Genomic DNA, 19,869 nt, shown 5'->3' on the forward strand with positions numbered 1-19,869 from the left:
GTTTAATGCCACAGAAAACAGACACAAACCAAATGCTCAATATTTGCAGTCTGAGACACAAAATGAGGATGATAAAATTCACCTGAAGCAAATGAAGTTTAGACTCTCTGCCATCATTTCATTCTTTTCATTTCCATAGGTTCACTTGCTCATATAGCATACACTTGTGGCTTATTGGCAATGAAACAGGTTCATTGAAGAGTTCACAGTTCAGAGGTAACCTTGTGTCCATGCTCCTTACCATGAACTTGGACAAGTTTCCAAATAATTCTTATATGAACTGTGTGTGTTCTTACAATTGTTTTCTTTAGCATCTTTTAAATATTTCAGCTATAAAGGCTAACACAAAGAAATAAACAGAAATATGTTTGATAAACTGACAAATGACCGGAAGAGACACAGGGCTGTCAATGGAGGAACAAAAGAGGATTTTTAAAGGTGGCTGACAAAATGTTTTGTTCAGAACAAATTAATTACTAGGTCACATGCTGCACAGAGTGAGTGATTCTAAAATAATTTTTTATTCCACTTAAGATCCCTTAAGTAAGGCATTGCTTGCTGGCTCTGCCCTTGCTGTGGTGCTACTGTCAGCAGGAGACCTTACTAAACATCAAGATGAGACATGGAGATAAGGTAGCATTGACCTAGCCCTCTTATTTTATGGCATAGTTTTGAAAAATAAAAGTTAATGTTCTGTAGTCTTTGGTCCCTTATTATTTTACCTCTTTACCTCAGAGCACCATGAAGTGGAAAAATACAAATGAGATTGAACAACGAGGAGGTGGTATCCTGCACACAGCAACAACTAGCTCAGTCAAACTGCTGTTGAGCTTACAAAGTTAGAGAATCAGAGGAATGAAAGGCCTCTGAATACTGGCAGATGGTGAACCTGGTTGGCCTGCAAAAAGCATATGAACTCTAGCCAGACTTTTGAAACCTGGCAGCATGAAGTTATGCTCCTAAATTCTTATTTAGGCACCTGTATATAAATGGCCTGGATTTTAAAATAAAATTAACCAAATCCTATATAAAACTGTACTAAAAAGGATCCAGTATCCAGTTTATTATTTTTTGGGTGGGATAAAATTCACTTCTCAGGTCAGCAAGGCAGATTTCAATTCTGACACCGTGTTCTTGCAACACGTTAAGCGCCTAATATAGACTTCTAAACGGATATGGAGAGCAAAACATCAGACCTGAACACAGCTGAGCACAAGTAAGAGGGTAATTTTGTCCTCAATGCAACATACATATACACAGGCATAAGGGTGTTGGAAGCAGGTCTCTGACAGAGGAGTACATGAGTTAGCTTGGTCAGTGGGGAGACTATCAAGGGAACAATACTACATTATAGAAATGAAAGGAAGTCTGGCTGTTAAATGAGCCCTGGACTCTTGTATAGAAGTATTATTTTATGAGTTCTCAATTCACAGAAGTAATAAATTATCAATTTGTGTGGTTATCATCTATGAAAGGCAAAAACTACAGAATGACTCAGTGGGTTTTATAACTGCAGCTATGCTGACTTTTTTGTTAATCGCAGATTTGGGAAAAATAAATGTTTTGTTATTGCTCTCTCATGGGTCAAAAAATATGAGCAACAATGATGTTAACCAGAGGGGTGGAAAACACACAACAGAATCATTTCATTGTTTCCATGAACTATATCTATCTAGAAATTAATTCTGGAGTATGAAATAATATAATGTGTGTAAGCGCTACGAGTGGAATTCTGAATGGTGAGGTAGTGCAAGAGTGGCTCTACATGAATTACCACAAAGGATTACTTTTGGTAATTCCTTCACTTATAGTCTTTTCTTCTCCCATCCTACCAACAGGGACAATCAGAACAGACTGCAGTAAGTCTCCCCCTGCCAGGGGACATGGCAGAAGACCTTTCAAACAAGCTTGATATATAAGCTGCAGAACCACCACTTCCTTCTAGTTAGAGACTTTCAGAGAAAAATGAAAAAACGATAGATCACCCCCATTTTTCTTGTAGAAATTACTACAGCCCAAAGGGCTGCCTCAAAATAAAGTGAGAGATACATGTCCCAGAGTTTAATCCCAAAGCACCTGTACCACCAAGAAAATAGTGAGGTCTTTGCAACAATGTTTTGTTGGTGCTGGTGTTTTGTTTTAAGAATCTTGGAATGTAAGGATGGGAACTAAACTCCTGTCTTCTGTTGGGTCTATGAACAATAGATATAGCTGATGAGTAGGCACAAAAGCCAACATTTTCAGAAATAGGAGCTTCAAGTTAGCCTAAATCAATAATTGTGTACCTAAATAAAGTGACTTGAGTTTCAGAAATACCAAGGAGCTCTCATCAGCTTCAACTTTTCTGCTGCTCACTACTCAGCAACTTCAGAGAAGAAGCCTTAATCTAAAAAGCAGTTTCAGTCAGTTTACATGCATTAGCTTGAGGCACCAGAGGTGGACAAAAGGAATTCATCTTTGGGAGAGCAGATCTGGAATAAAGGAAGTTTCCAGGGCTAGCTCAGTATGAGACTGATTAGGGTTGAGAACACAGAGACCACCAAGAGAGCCTGCAAAATCATCTCTGTTCTGTGTCTCTCTCTTAGGACCGGACACCCAAAGCAACACCTTATTTTTTTCTTCTAGTCCCAGGTGAAAGGGATGAATGGCTCCTGGGTCAAAGGATCAGAATAGAGAAAGTTTTGATGACATACTCAAAGACAGCCACTTTATGGAAGGCAATCCCCTGCGTTGGCAGATGCTCTGAACGATCTAGAGGATGAAGCTTCACCCCCTGAGGATTAATTACCATGGCTGAACCAATCTACCAAAGGAACAGCTCTTCCCTTAGAGATATGTTGTCTGGGAGAAAAGGCAGCATAACACCCAAGACCCTAGAAGAAGAGACTTGCTGAGGAGGAAGTCTTGAGTGGATGAATATGGCCTCATGGTATGAAAAAAAGGTGAGAATCCCTGATCCATCTTGAAACTTGAACAACAGCTTTTTTAGTAACTACACCGGACCCTCGCTAGAGCACGGGATTTGGGATCCATACGCGGTACCGCGTTATAGTGGGGACTGCGTTAAAATGAATTCCAATTAAAGTAATTAAATTTGGGATCCATGGGTGCTATATAGACGCACGTTCTAGAAAGGGTCCAGTGTAGTTTGACTACTTAAAATTAAAAGATTTGTATTTCATAGATTTATAGCGTTTAAGGCCAGAAGGGACCATTAGATCATCTAGTCTGACCTCCTGTATAATTTCAAAATGGATAGTTCCTGTTAAAGAACTGTGCCTCTAAATGGTATAAAATACGTCAGACTCCTACTACTACTGCATTTCCGAGCGGCCCAGACAAGATGAAGAGAGGTGGTACATAGATTTTCGGACAAGAAAGCAAGGGAAACAATATTTTTCTTCTTTGGGGGAAGAAAAACTACCTTTCCATTGATTTATGAAAAGCTTTATTTCAAACCCTGCTGTTTAAATTAAAAGCTTCTGTCTCACACTTGTGAACTCCAGCAACTAATGCAGAGAGCAAAGCTGAACTAATCAGATGCAGACTGAAGCGGTTACTTAGCAATCACAGCAGGCAGACTGTACAAGTTGGTCAAACTAGTTTTGTGGAAAAAAATTGTGCCTGAAAGTTGCACAGCTGGCAAGACGTTCAAGGAAATGAAAGCTATTCCTGAATAGAAACTGAGTTAATTGTCGTGCTGTTTCCTAAAGAATACATAACAGTCATATTTCACATGCATGGACACAATGTTATCAGACTAATGCTGCAACTATATGCACAATCAAACCTGAAAACATCTCAAAGTACAATTTGTACTTCATAATGCCCCAATCCTTTTTGTGAAAAGGAGATCACAATCCACTACATACTCCCTGTTAAGTGAATGGAAATATATTTGCACAGCCAACATTTTAAAGCATAGGTGCCTAAAGATAGTAAGCCTGGTTTTCAGATGCCAAGTGCCCACAGCCCCCACTGCAGTCACTCATGTTGTAGGAGAAGATTATATATATGAGGTTCTCTAAAACAAAATGTTGACAGCAGTCTTCATTCAGAAACAACACCATAAATTGGTATTATGGTATGTTCATTATAGAGTGACTGTACGAGATTTAAGCTCAAGAATAACCTCAGTTAACTATGGGGAGATATAATTTTATGAAGTTGCTTCACAAATCAGCAAGTTTTTTTTAATATGTAAGCTAATAAATTTGCTTTGGAAGGACTACAAGTTGATATATCTTCCCAGCTATGCTTTCTGTCGATTGATATCATAAGACATATTTTACTTAAAATTAGGATTGTCTGAAGCTCAGTGGATTTAATTATTTCTAATTATCCAGCTGTTGTCAGTATGTGGCCATTTTATGACAGTGGTATCTACTGTGTGGGTCAGGTTCAACTGTATATCTTTTCAAACACAGAATTAATGTACTATTGATGAAACCATTACTAGAACCAAATTAAAGTCTAGGCTGATGTATTGGTCTGCAGGGTGCTGTCAGACATGAAAGGAGTAATTAGTATTCATTACTTCGTACTCTACAACATTCCAATTATTAATGAACTTCAACTGTTGGACTGCACCATATCTATCACAAACATCTTTCTAGTCTTTCTTTATTAGGAGGAAAAAACAAATGCCTGACAAAACTACTAAAAAACAGAATGCTGAAAACTTTGCTTGTTTGCTAGGGGAGGTCTGCATAGTTCCACTGCCGCAGGAGATAAACATGGCACATCTTCCATGATTCATTGTGTGTAATGTCTTTGAAATGTTAACTGGATGACCTTTTATTCAATCTTGTAAAGAACACTTAAACACACTGATTACTAAATATTAAATTGACTAGTGTTTATATATATTACTCCATCATGCTATGTGCAAGCCTTTGCTGAGTTACTGTATAATTATATTGCTATGTCCCCTGCCCTTTCCACCTCAACTCCTCCCTACTATTTTATAACCCTCTTCGTTACATCATGTCTGAAATTAGATAGTAAGACTTTCAGGACCATGGGACTTGATTCACACCAGTTTTATACCAGCGTAACTCGGCCTTAATAGAATTACTTGAGATTTACATTGGTGTATGTGCAAGCAGAATCAGTCCTTGTGTTATCTTATTTGTATTGTGAGGTACCTAGCAAACCTTTGTGGACTGAAAAATAGTAACTAATGATCATCATCTAACCAAGAATGCAGTAGGTAGAGATAATGGGGGAAGAGTTGAGCAGTTGTTTGAGACTTTTCAGTTACTTCCTAAAACGTAATGAAAATGAAACGTTTCAAAGGGGTACGGTGCAGGGTAATGCTGTGTCTTGCATAAAATGGTGCTAGGCCTGAACAAGTGATGTGTTCGCTCCATAGCCTTTATAGCCTTTATGTGCAACTTTGACAAATATGGAGAAAATTTGGGTAACCTGCCAAAAAATGGGTCCTTTTTTGGGGTGGGGGGAGAGGGAGGGAGGGAAGGGACAAACACAAGTAGTAGTATTTTGCCTCCGACTAATTTCCTCTTGTGTAAGTAATCAAATCACTAATAAAACAAGCATATTTCACTTGGTCTCATCTGCTTGAGGGACATATGAAACTATGGTCCCTTCTGCCGGACTCTGGTGGCTATCCAGGAAGGCCTCAAAGAGCCCATGGCACACTGAGCCAAGTATAGGGGAAACAAACTCTTGCTATTTGTTTCACTCTCGCAGAATTCAAAATCTTTGGAGTTATTTTTCACAGCCTGTAAAACCAAAAATTCGTATTTGACCAGAGATCACGTTGCCATATTTCAGCTGAAAAGATCAATTAACTGAAAAGATTCACTCCAGGATTACACAGATGTAACCAAAATTTCTCTCCAAGGTAACTGCAGCAGCTGCTGATGTGCTATAAATTTAAAAAGTGTGTATTAATTTCCACTGCCAGAAAGGGGTTATCAGTTAGTTCCTGAGCCAAAGCCCATTGAAGTCAGTAGAAAGACCCTTATTGACTTCAGTGGGTTTCAGATCAGGCTGCAACATTTTGTCATAAATAAAATTGTAAAAGGATCCCTTCATGCATCTATGCTGGTTTATTAAATCCTTATAAATTTGTGAGTGATCATGAATAAATTTACTTTAAGTGTTGTATATTTAACTATAAAGAATTTAATAAACATAGGAGGCATTTAAAATAGAAAGTACTATTCTAAAAAATATAGCAAATTTTTGCTGAGGTTCAAAGAAATTTGGTTTACCTTTTCCTGATTTTGCATGTCTCTGCACTTCCAGTTTCTAGCCAAGGCTAGAAACAAAGCATTAGAAATCCCACAGGAAAGTCTGGTCATAATATTTCCAAACAGCTTTTGAAGATTGGGATGGCATTGATGGTTTTACATTCTGATGTGCGTAGGAACTTTTGGGAGCTTATCTAACCACATCCAGATGCCCAATTATTTGATATTTACTCATCACCAGTTTTAAGTCATCACCTTTCTTAAAAAACAAAACAAAAATTCTACATAGAAAGTTATGATGAGTAGGTAAGAAAAAAAAATATACAGTGTCCTTGGCAGCAACTCCCACGCAAAAATCCTGATTGCTCTAGAATACTTACTTCCCTTTTTTAATTGTGTTTCCTCCAAGTAAGGGATCAAGTACTGGGTCTACTGTTTCATTCAAGTTTTCAATTAGGATGGTGTCTCCACAGGCCAACGCTCTTTCAATGGTCTTCAGAAACCTTAACACAAAAACCAAACCCTACCTATTAGATGATGTGCTAGTTACGGAGCAATATATTTCTGCTTTAGATTATACAAACGAGAAATATTTGTATAAGAGCTCTATCAAAACCTCCTGTATTGCACTCAAAAAGATATTTTCCAGTGGTTAATAATTCTGTGCATTTGAGGCAAGAGTCTTTGCTCCTTATTCCTGCTTACAATGTATACCTTCAGATCAGCGGCACTGCTATGGGTACCCGCATGGCCCCACAGTATGCCAACATTTTTATGGCTGATTTAGAACAACGCTTCCTCAGCTCTCGTCCCCTGAAGCCCCTACTCTACTTGCGCTATATTGATGACATCTTCATCATCTGGACCCATGGAAAAGAAGCCCTTGAGGAATTCCACCATGATTTCAACAATTTCCATCCCACCCTCAACCTCAGCCTGGTCCAGTCCACACAAGAGATCCACTTCCTGGACACTACAGTGCTAATAAACAATGGTCACATAAACACCACCCTATACCGGAAACCTACTGACCGCTATTCCTACCTGCATGCCTCCAGCTTTCACCCTGACCACACCACACGATCCATCGTCTACAGCCAAGCTCTGCGATACAACCACATTTGCTCCAACCCCTCAGACAGAGACAAACACCTACAAGATCTCTGTCAAGCTTTCTTACAACTACAATACCCACCTGCGGAAGTAAAGAAACAGATTGATAGAGCCAGAAGAGTTCCCAGAAGTTACCTACTACAGGACAGGCCTAACAAAGAAAATAACAGAACGCCACTAGCCGTCACCTTCAGCCCCCAACTAAAACCCCTCCAACGCATTATTAAGGATCTACAACCTATCCTAAAGGATGACCCAACACTCTCACAAATCTTGGGAGACAGGCCAGTCCTTGCCTACAGACAGCCCCGCAACCTGAAGCAAATACTCACCAACAACCACATACCACACAACAGAACCACTAACCCAGGAACTTATCCTTGCAACAAAGCCCGTTGCCAATTGTGCCCACATATCTATTCAGGGGACACCATCACAGGGCCTAATAACATCAGCCACACTATCAGAGGCTCGTTCACCTGCACATCCACCAATGTGATTTATGCCATCATGTGCCAGCAATGCCCCTCTGCCATGTACATTGGTCAAACTGGACAGTCTCTACGTAAAAGAATAAATGGACACAAATCAGATGTCAAGAATTATAACATTCATAAACCAGTCGGAGAACACTTCAATCTCTCTGGTCACGCAATCACAGACATGAAGGTCGCTATCTTAAAACAAAAAAACTTCAAATCCAGACTCCAGCGAGAAACTGCTGAATTGGAATTCATTTGCAAATTGGATACTATTAATTTAGGCTTAAATAGAGACTGGGAGTGGCTAAGTCATTATGCAAGGTAGCCTATTTCCTCTTGTTTTTTCCTCCCCCCCCCCCCAGATGTTCTGGTTTAACTTGGATTTAAACTTGGAGAGTGGTCAGTTTGGATGAGCTATTACCAGCAGGAGAGTGAGTCTGTGTGTGTATGGGGGTGGGTTTTTGGAGGGGGGTGAGGGAGTGAGAGAACCTGGATTTGTGCAGGAAATGGCCTAACTTCATTATCATGCACATTGTGTAAAGAGTTGTCACTTTGGATTGGCTATCACCAGCAGGAGAGTGAATTTGTGTGGGGGGGTGGAGGGTGAGAAAACCTGGATTTGTGCTGGAAATGGCCTAACCTGACAATTACTTTAGATAAGCTATTACCAGCAGGACAGTGGGGTGGGAGGAGGTATTGTTTCATATTCTCTGTGTATATATAAAGTCTGCTGTAGTTTCCACGGTATGCATCTGATGAAGTGAGCTGTAGCTCACGAAAGCTCATGCTCAAATAAATTGGTTAGTCTCTAAGGTGCCACAAGTACTCCTTTTCTTTTTGCGAATACAGACTAACACGGCTGTTACTCTGAAACCAAACATGAGTTAGGCTTTGTACAAGAACAAGGTCCTACTCTGAAGAACTACTGATATGAACATTTACATTGAACATTCACAATGAAATCAAATTCACCTGCAGGTGATGTTTTCTCTCAAGTAATTTGTTCTGTGTTTGCACAGTGCCTATTACAAAGGGGTTTTGGTTCATGACTGGGCCTCCAAGGCATTACCACAAGACAAATAAATAGCAGTAATTCAAATAAATAATCATAATAATATGGGCCAAACTATATCATTTCAGGCATAAAGTGGCTGCATGGAAGACATGCAGAAGAGGTCACAAAGGAGACAATTATTTGTATGACTTGTAACTATCTGTTGTACCTGGATTTCAATAAAATAAACTAAGCTAGCCTCTTCTAGTATGATAGTCTTTAAAAGATTTTGAAAGTTATTAAAAGAGATGTGGTAGTTTTCAAAGATATTTTACTGCAGCAGATAAAATAACATTCAGTTCAAAACGGACCACAATCCCCTAAATAAATCAAAGTCAGCATGACAGGAGATAAAAACAGACCCATTCCATAGAACCTAAACTTAATTCCATTCAAACTTAGCTGCCAGAATTCAAAAAGTCTTAGAAAATCTGTTACTGAATGCAGTTTTCTGAGTAATACCACTAGACTGAGTTTCTCACTCTGTATTAGGTACATATATGCCATTATCCTATACACTACATTGTACTATATAAATGTCCAATAATCAGGAAACTAAACAAAGCCTTTGCTTTTAGCACCCTATTTATGGGAAAACCAATTTGCTCTCATGTGCAATGCACCTCCCACATTAACTTTATTCCCTCTTTAGCACTTGAAAACAGTACAGCAGAAAGTGCCTTTTTCAAGCAGAGCTTTTAAAATGAGAAATGCTACTATGGATAAATAAGCAGCAGTACTATAATATTTCAAATCTACAAGTAAATACATTACAACACACACCAAGTCCTTCTTAAAATTAGGGGAAATTTATAGAAGTAAATACGAGAGCTAATTCTTCAGTGCGCACACATACCCTTTCTGCCCTAGACGTATGACTTTAAGGTCAGTTCCATATTTATTCTTTATCCATTTAATTCCCTGTTGCTGGGGATCTATCATCAGAGGCCAGCGCTCACAGTTTGTTAGAATAGTGGCATTTTCTGTTGACATTCTATCACCGGGCAGTCCTTCGTTATTCCATGCTGCAATCGTAGCATCATCAGTCAACATGGCAATCAGGTCCAGGCCTTCAGTTATTGGAATAGGAACCTTTGAATCAGAGTGAAATATAATAATCCAGCAAGGTTGTAAAGTAGCAAGACAAGACGCAGTGTGATGTACAAAATAATAGGAGCCAATGTAATTAGAGATTTATTATATATATAAAGAAAGTAAGTCTCCTGTGGACTATGAGATGCCAAAATAAACAGTATATATAATGCAAAGCAGATAATCCTATAGTTTACAGTGGTACTTTTTAAATGATGTTTTCTTTTCATTCTAGAAACTTCATAAATATTTTCTTTAGGATTTATTAAATCAAGTAAACAGCATATATGTATATAGTTTGCAGTGTATATAGCTTTTAACACTTAAAGAGGACGACAAATTCAGCGCTCATGAATGGCATTGAACTGGTAATTCTGGAGAATAAAGCTCATTCTTTACAGAAAAGGTACACAATATGGATAGCAGCATAACAGGCTTCTTGCACCACTTTGCTAATGTGCTTCAGCTATGTGATAAAGAGGTCACCTACATAAATCACAGAATAGGGCAATCTCCATTGCTGTTGCTTCTCTGCAAAGACAGCCAAAATCTCACCAATTAGAGCCAACTGACTGGGAACTGCACTGCCACCTCCAACTCATTTCGCACAAGCCAAAGAGCCATCAGATAGTCATACTTATCCTAAGTGTTATCATGCTTCTGTGTGCTTTAAAAGAAATTAAAATCTTCAGTCATGAAGCATGAAGGTAGGGGGATGGAGATGCACATGCAAGAGGGGAAGAATTTTAAAAAAAAGCAAGTGTTTTAAGGAAATAGGTAGTATACTCTATGGGTGTGAGGACTGATGATGGGATACCGGAACTTTCCTCTATAAGAGTGAAATATTGGCCTCATGGAAGTCAATGGCAAAACTCCCATTGATTTCAATAGTGTGAGGATTTCACCCTAGGTTTTTATTTCTGGAAAGTAGCAGCTGGAACTGAATTCCAAAACTTAACACTGTTTTGGGGAAGGGGGACAAATTATTCCTCCCCACCCAATACACACACATGCACATGAGTCTAAGTATTGAATTAATGTTTACAGGAAATGATGTTTTATGGTCAACCAGATTTGCACAATCTGTAGCACTAAAAGGAATGTACCATATCATAGAAATGTAGGATTGGAAGGGATCTTGAGAGTTCATCGAGTCCAGTTCTCTGCACTGAGGCAAGACTAAGTGTTTTCTAAGCCATCCCTGCCAGATGCTTATTTATACTGTTCTTAAAAACCTTCAATGATGGAGATTCCACAACTTCCCTAAGTAGTTAGTTCCAGTGCTTAACTACCCTTACAGTTAGGGAGTTTTTCCTAATGTCTAATCTAAATCTCCCTGGCTGCAATTTAAACCCATTACTTCTTGTCCTGTCCTCAGCGGCTAAGGAGAACAATTTATCACCTGCCTTTATATAACAACCTTTCACATACTTGAAGACTGTTCTGTCCCCCTTCAGTCTTCTCTTCTCCAGACTAAACAAACCCTTTTTCCCCCTGCCCCAATCTTTCCTTCACAGGACATGTTTTCTCGATCTTTAATGATATTTGTTGCTCTCCTCTGGACTGTCTCCAATCTGTACACATCTTCCCCAGAACTGGACACAATACCCCAGAATGATGTTCACTTTTTTTTGCAACAGTGTTACACTGTTGACTGAGATTCAGTTTATGATCCACTGTAACCCGCAAATCCTTTTCTGCAGTACTCCTTCCCAGGCAGTCATTTCCCATTTTTTATTTGTGCAATTGATTATTCCTTCCTAAGTGTAGTACTTTGCATTTCTCCTTATTGAATTTCAACCTATTTATTTCAAACCATTTCTCCAGTTTGTCAAGTTTTTGAATACTAATCCTGCCCTCCAAAGAGCTTGCAACCCCTCCCAGCTTAGTATCATCCAAAAACTTTATAAGTATACTCGCTATGCCATTATCCAAATCATTGTTGAAGACACTGAATAGAACCAGACTCAGGACAGATTCATGCTGTAACCCACTTGATATGCCCTTCCAACTTGACTGTGAACCATTGATAACTACTCTCTGAGTACAGTTTTCCAACCTGTTGTGCATCCACCTTGCAGTAGGTTTGTCTAGGCTATATTTCCCTAGTTTGTTTATGAGAGGGTCATGTGAGAGAGTATCAAAAGCTTTACTAAAGTCGAGATATATCACATCTGCTGCTTCCCCCTAACCACAAGGTTTGTTACCCTGTCAAAGAAGAATATTAGGTTGGTTTGACATGATTTGTTCTTGATAAATACATGTTGACTGTTACTTATCACTTTATTATCTTCTAGGTGTTTACAAATTGATTGTTTGGTTATTTGCTCCATTATCTTTCTGGGTACCACAGTTAAACTGACTATAATTCTCTAGGTTATTCTTATTCCCCAATTTAGATGAGATAGATTAGATAATCTCCAGTTTAGTTGCTGTGGCAACAATTTTGTTGTTGGGTAAGACTATTACTGAACTATGGCAAGGGATGTATTTCTTTAACATTGCCTAAACCCTGATTCTAATCGCATAGCCATCAATTTCATGAAGTAAAACATGACAAATAGTATAGTCAGTTTCAAGCATTGAAATAAACTTGTTTGGAAGCATACATAGATAGCATTGTGGTGGTGATGGTGGTTTGTTCTTACAAAGCAAGGTATTATTTTAATATGTAACTTTATCTAGTGTCCCAAACCTGTACAAAACTAAGACTGCATCACTGTATCTCCTACTTTTCATAAAGAAGAGCTTTTAGCTAGCACCTGGTGTTTTTAAAACAAGTAATTAACCACATTTCTCTCTCTGCATGGGGAACATGTCAAAACTGAGACAGGTTTCAGAGTAACAGCCGTGTTAGTTTGTCTTTGTAAAAAGAAAAGGAGTACTTGTGGCACCTTAGAGACTAACCAATTTATTTGAGCATGAGCTTTCGTGAGCTACACGAAAGCTCATGCTCAAATAAATTGGTTAGTCTCTAAGGTGCCACAAGTACTCCTTTTCTTTTTGCAAAAACTGAGACAATCAATCTTGGCAATTGCCACTCAGTAAAAGAGCTGATTTGACTAGCAATACCAGTATTTAGAGAGTGTATTAGAGAAATTATTATTATTAATTTAAGATAGTGATCACAATGTGCTAAGAGTTAAGGGTAGTCCCTTCTCCAAGGAGCACACAGTCTAAAGACTAAGAAGTACGGAGAGTCGGGGGGCAAGAAATAACAATAGGTAATTTACACAGAAGTTAACTAGAGGCTGCAAGGCAGAAATGGGTCCTGCAAAAAAGATCAGGAAGGTCATATTGGTCACAGAGGTGACTGTGTGAGAATCTGACAAACAAATGGATGAGGGAAGAAGGATGGTCCAGTTGATACAGCACAGGACTTGGTGAACTCAGGAGACCTGGATTAAATTCAGTTTACCCACATACTTCTCGTGTGGCCTTCGGCACACCAGTTAACCAACCCTTTTGCGTCAGCTCCCCATTTGAAAATAGGGACGATAATACTTCCTTTCTTCCCAGGGCTGTTTTGAGGATAAAATACAGTAATAATAGGGAGGTGCTGAAATGTTACAGTGATGAGGACTGTACGAGTAGATTAAGAAATACACAGAGGTTGGGAGCATTCACTCACAGAGCAGAAGGGTTGGGGGGGGAAGGTAACACAAAACTTCACAAGGGAGTGGGCAGAGTGACTGAGTTTTGAAATTGGTGACAAGAAGCTTAAATTTGATATATTGAATGGAAAGCCAATAGATGGATTCAAAGAAGTTACATGGTACATGTCATGTTACAGTGTTACATGATAAAATCAACAGGCAAGAGAAATGAGTTTAGTGGCTGCATTTTGAATTGATGGGTGTGTTCGGGAGGTCAGAGAGGAGGATGTTGCAATAATCAATATAATGAAAGCCATTTCAAAATTCTCCTGGAATCTGAAAGTTAAATGGAATTTGATCTTTACACATCCCCATCAACAACAAATGCTATTGCACTGGAGTAGCGGAGGACATAATTTGGCCTACAGAATGAAGATGCGTAAAAGGGAAAGAAACTCACTTGCATTCAGACTCCAAGTAGAGTTTGCAAGCCTTACAGTTAGAGAAAACAATATTTTACTTGTACTCTGAGAAAATCTGATACAAAGCCATTGAAAGACAAACACTGAGCTCCACAAAGACATTTTATAGTCAACTTTTAAAAGCAGAATTGTACTTTTACATTCTGAACTACAGAGAAGCTAATGGACTTGAGCTTCCAGTATGGGCCAATATTTTGTACAATAAGTTTTACCTTTTGTGATTTAAGGAAAGGAATCCACATATGTTCCACCAGTTCCTGACGATATTGTTTTGTAAAAGATCCAACGTAGGACACAAAAGCTGCCATTAACAGGACGTCACCACACAGTGTCTTTTCTTGAGCTTCAAAATGTTTAATAGACTGTCTCCAACGAATTTTTTCAGCCTAAAATACAAAATTATAATATTTCATGGACAGATATATTATTAACTGCCTCTTTAAACTCAGAGTTGGTAGAAGAGTCAACCTCAAAATAACTTAAAAATGTATAGAAGCACAATAATTTGGTGTAAGGAAATGCACAATATCAGTGATGGATGTGTGACTCCATATGATTTTGTGAAAATATGCTAATGAGAGTGAATATAATGTAACTGGAATATGCTTCATGCAAAAGGTCTCTTGTATGGTATCATTACAAAGTTTATAATCTACTGAGTGTGGTCATCCTATTTGTATAAATGTATCATTCCTGTACCTGAAACTAGAAATATGAAATATAACTCTGAGGTCCTACTGTAATTATACAAAGTGTGGGCCATTAATGGTGGCTTGGAATCTTGATGGCTCCCATCAACAAGGACAATTGGTTGAAAATGGCTCTGTTTACTTGCAAGCCCTCCTGTGAGTCAGGCCAGGAAGGGTGAAGGCTTGGGGTCTCACAGGACAGTGACCATGTCAGCTGGTACTGGAATCCATCTTAAACCGGGTGCTTTTCCATTTAGAAGGAGGGGTGGGGACCCACAGAGACAAAAGATTCCTGCCTTATGCCAAAGCTATAAAAGGGGGTGGAATAGAACAAAGGGGGTTCCAGTCATAAGAAATCCCCTAGTTACCACCTGAACTAGAGCTACCAAGAACTGTAACAGGGGAAAGGATTGGGCCCAGACTAGAAAGGAGTCCAGTCTGTGAAAGAAGCTTATTGGAACATCTCTGAGGGTGAGATTTTATCTGTAATCAGTTTCTTAATGTATTAGGCTTAGACTTGCGTGTTTTGTTTTATTTTGCTTGGTAACTTACTTTGTTCTGTCTGTTATTACTTGAAAGCACTTAAATCCTACTTTTTACACTTAATAAAATCACTTTTGCTTATTATTTAACCCACAGTAAGTAAGTAATATCTGGGGGAGCAAACAGCTGTGCATCTCTCTCTAATCAGTGCTTTTGAGGGCAGACAATTTATGAGTTTACCCTGTATAAGCTTTATACAGAGTAAAACGGATTCATTTGGGGTTTGGATCCCATTGGGAGCTGGGTGTCTGGGTGCTGGATACAGGAGCACTTCTTAAGCTGTTTTGAGTTAAGTCTGCAGCTTTGGGGCGCGTGGTTCAGACCCTTGGTCTGTGTTGGAGCAGACTGGTGTGTCTGGCTCAACAAGGCAGGGTTCTAGAGGCCCACGCTAGCAGAGAAAAAGGGCTCAGAGGTAGTCTCAGCACCTCAGGTGACAGTCCCAAGGGGGTTTCTGTGATCGAACCCATCACAGGATAAACTTCAAAGATTTAGAGGTTTGGTTCAAAATAACAATCCATATTTTTTGTTTTCAATTTTGTTATAGCCGTGTTGATCCCTATTATTAAAGAGACAAGGCGGGTGAGGTAAAAGCTTTTATTAGACCAATTTCTCTCGGTGGAGCGGACAAGCTCTTGAGCTTCACAGAGCTCTTCCTCAGGTCTAGAGACAGTAACCAGAATATCACAGCTAAATACAAGGTGGTACAGATTGTTAAGCATAAAGGGTTCACATGTTCTAAGAGACCACTTATAAACGAAGTGGGCACTTAACACCTCTGCAGTCATAGGAGGAAAGAGGATTAATAGGTAGCAAAGTGTGTTACAAATTGTTGCAATGACCCAAAAAACCAGGGTCTCTGTTATGTCCATGATTTTTAGTGTCTAACACAGTTATGAATTTAAGTTCTCAGGCACATCTCTTGAAGGTGTTGCACCGGTTTCCTTTCAGGAAAAGGACTGAGAAGTCAGATATGGAATGATCATTTTGTGAACAGTGTTCACTCACAGGCCATAGGGTGCTTTTGTCTTTTATCATCTTTTGTGAGAATTAATTCGAGAGTATAGGGATAGTCTGGTTTCACCCACATAGTTGTTGGGGCATTTGATGCACTAGATGAGGTAAATCACATGCTGGGATAGGAATGTGTAGGACCCATGGATCTTGAAAGGTGTGTTGTGGGAGATGATATAACAGTGGAGGCAAAACACCTATCTGGCTTCAAGATTAAACTCGATAAGTTTATGGAGGAGGTGGTATGATGGGATAACATGATTTTGGCAATTAATTGATCTTTAACTATTCATGGTAAATAGGCCCAATGGCCTGTGATGGCATGTTAGATGGGGTGGGATCTGTGTTACTATAGAGAATTCTTTCCTGTGTATCTGGCTGGTGAATCTTGCCCACATGCTCAGGGTTCAGCTGATCACCATATTTGGGTTCTGGAAGGAATTTTCCTCCACGACAGATTGGAAGAGGACCTGGGGGTTTTTCGCCTTCCTCTGAAGCATGGGGCACGGGGTCACTTGTTGGAGGATTCTCTGCACCTTGAAGTCTTTAAACCATGATTTGAGGACTTCAATAGCTCAAACATAGGTGAGAGGTTTATTGCAGGAGTGGACGAGTGAGATTCTGTGGCCTGCATTGTGCAGGAAGTCAGACTACATGATCATAATGGTCCCTTCTGACCTTAATATCTATGAGTCCAGATATGGCTGCAGGTTTTGCATCTGTTGTTCTGGAAGGGTCTGGTGCTGTTTTGGGTTTGTGTCTCCTAGTCTGAGGGGAGCTTGCTTTTGATAATGAGTTTGGCAAGGTTGGTGGGTTGTGTTTGAAGGCCAGAAAAGGAGGCTTGGAAAAGATCTTTTTCAGTATGCGGTCCGCATCGAGTATGGATTGTATTTAATGGATAAAATTCTGTATGCTTTGTGTGATAGATGACAACTTGGGGTGTGTGGACAGTGGTTTGTTGTTTTTTTTAAACTGTGTTGAAACAGTTTCTCTTGAGGTATTTGGGTGGCCCATTCCATAATGCAATCTACTTTTGTGGTGGAGTGTCCTTATCTGGTGAAGGCAGTTTTAAGAGTGTTAACATGTGTATTCTGGAAATTTTCTTTGGAGCATATTCTGTGACATCTGTGATCCTGGCTGTAGATAACAGATTTCTTGATGGGATGGCTACTGTAGAGATAAGCTTGGTGATCCCTGGGTTTCTTGTATATAGCTGTCTGTTGGGTTCTATTTTTGAAGTGGATTGTGGTGTCCAGGAACATGACAGTGAGGGAATGCTCTAGAGAGAATTTGATGGATGGGTGGTGGTTGCTGAAGTTGTGGTGGAAATCTATGAGGGAATTTAGGTCATCTGTCCAGAAGATGAAAATATAATCAGTGTATCTCAGGTATACCATATATTTCACATTGCATTTTAAAAAAATTCCTCCTTGAGGTGGCCCATGAAGAGGCTGGCATACTGGAGAGCTATCCTGGTACTCTTTGCTGTTCCCATGTTTTAAGCAAAGTGTTTGTTGTTAAATGTAGAGTCGTTGTAGGTAAGGGTGAAATGGATGAGTTTGGTGATGTGTTTGCAATGGATATCAGAGTGTTATTCATTGTCTTGTAGACATTTAATGTCATGGTGAGGGATGTTGGTGTATAGGAAGGTGACATCCATGGTGACAAGAATGGCGTTCTGAGGGAGGTTAACAGTGAACTCACACAAACGATAAAAGACAAAAACACTCTTACCTGTTGGTGACAACTTTTCACAGAGTTCACTCCATATATGACCTATCAGTCCTTGTCCTCAAAGGAAACCTGCACAACACCTTCAAAAGGTGTGCCTGGACACTTACATTCCTAACTCTGCTGGACACTAAAAATCATGGACTTAACCGTCACTGGTTTTATCATTACAAGAATTTGTAACACACTCCACTGCCTATTAACCCTCCAACATCCCACGACTGCAGAGGGGTTAAGTGCCCACTTCGTTTATAAGTGGTCTCTTAGAACATGTGAGCCCTTTATGCTTAACAATCTGCCCCACTTTGTATTTAGCTACGACACCCTGGTTACCTTCTCCAGACTGCAGGAAGAGCTCTGTGAAGCTCAAAAACTTGTCCCCTCCACCAGCAGAAGTTGGTCTAATAAATATTATCTCACCCACCTTGTCTCTCTCATACTTTTTTGTGACTATTGGCAACTTCTGGGTCTACAACATTAGGATGGAATTATTGAAAAAATATGCTTGCTTGGTTTTTTTGTCTCTCTCTTTCACCACATTTCCAGTAATTTTTGCTTCTGGTTGGGCCACGTATACTCTGTTTCATGTGGTATTTCATTGCTTCTGGCCAGAAATAATAATAGAATAATAAGGGGAAAAAGTCAACTGTTTGACCCTCAACAAAAACATAACAATTTTTGTTCAAGTTTTGGTTAAAGAAGTTTCATACTTATTTTGTCTTGCTTGACTCACCCATCATGAGTCATGGAGATTTTACTGAATGATTTGGGATCATAAACTCTTTTTCTCCAACTTCACTGTATTTGTTGGAAAACATTATAATGAGGGCCAGATACTCGAAAGGAATAGCTAGGGGAAAAATCTGAATAGTTTTAAACATGACTAGCTAAGAGATTGACTTTCTCCTCATGGGATACCGCCAAAGATGCAATCAGCTGAAGTACTCATACTAACAACTTAATGGTTTGTAAGGGAGAAGGGCTGGTGGTAGGCCATTCACAATAAGAGGTTCTTTGATATCGGATCTTGCTCTACTCCATGTTCTTATTTTTGCAGCGTCTGGATTTCTGCAAAGCACATCTTTTTTTCAGTCCCACATTTTGGGATGTTTTGGAGAGATCTTGTGCGGTTAGTGTCGGGGGGTTATTATTAGGAGAAGTATAGGCAATTATTATTTTACCTTAAGTGGCTTATGCCGACAGTTTATTGTGTATTTAAAAGCTGTTAAAGCATCTAGAGCCACTGGAATAGGCACTTTAAATATATCAAAATAAATATTTTTAAAAATAGATTTTAAAAATTGGCTCTATCTGCTTTCCAATCAAAATGTATAACACATTATAAAAATGTATTTTAAAGCATTTGGCATGCTGTCCCTGAAACTGTTCTGTGTATGGAATTCCGATTGAGGGAACTGGCAGCAGCATCGGGTCCCAAGGTTACTGAAAGCATAGATTTGGCCTAAATTCTGAAAGATGTTCAGTAACTACTTTTGTATATTATGATTAAGGATATTAATATGGAAAATTAAAGAATATTTTCAACATATCAGAGATGGAGGTAAATACATGTATTTCATTGTGGCAGAATTCTGTATGACAAAGATATATCCTGTAAAATATTAGACACTGCTATACATTTATGTACCTTTTTGCAGATCTGAAATATCTGTACAAATACATCCATAGGAATATTTCTGCCTCTCTCAGGAATATCAGTGGCACTAGTGAGGTGGCCATATGTTATTCTGAAACTTGTTTACCTGCATGAAAGGCAGCAGATATCCAGGAGACCTCAAAAGATTATCCCACAATGAGCAAACAGACCCCATGCAGCAGTTGCCAGCATGAGTGCAGG

The 19,869-nt window shown here is 39.2% G+C and overlaps 1 protein-coding gene across 1 annotated transcript in view; it reads right to left on the minus strand.

The window, feature by feature from the left end:
• DNAH11 (dynein axonemal heavy chain 11) overlaps window positions 1-19,869 on the minus strand; it is a 293,766-nt gene that overhangs the window by 40,460 nt on the left and 233,437 nt on the right. Inside the window, exons 63-65 of the mRNA XM_077808745.1 lie at window positions 14,250-14,423; window positions 9,724-9,959; window positions 6,599-6,721 (exon numbers count right to left, since the gene is read on the minus strand). Coding sequence (XP_077664871.1) covers window positions 6,599-6,721; window positions 9,724-9,959; window positions 14,250-14,423 — 533 coding nt within the window. The remainder of the gene's footprint in view (window positions 1-6,598; window positions 6,722-9,723; window positions 9,960-14,249; window positions 14,424-19,869) is intronic.

The sequence above is a fragment of the Eretmochelys imbricata genome, chromosome 2 (genome assembly GCF_965152235.1).
Source record: "Eretmochelys imbricata isolate rEreImb1 chromosome 2, rEreImb1.hap1, whole genome shotgun sequence".
NCBI lineage: Eukaryota > Metazoa > Chordata > Testudines > Cheloniidae > Eretmochelys > Eretmochelys imbricata.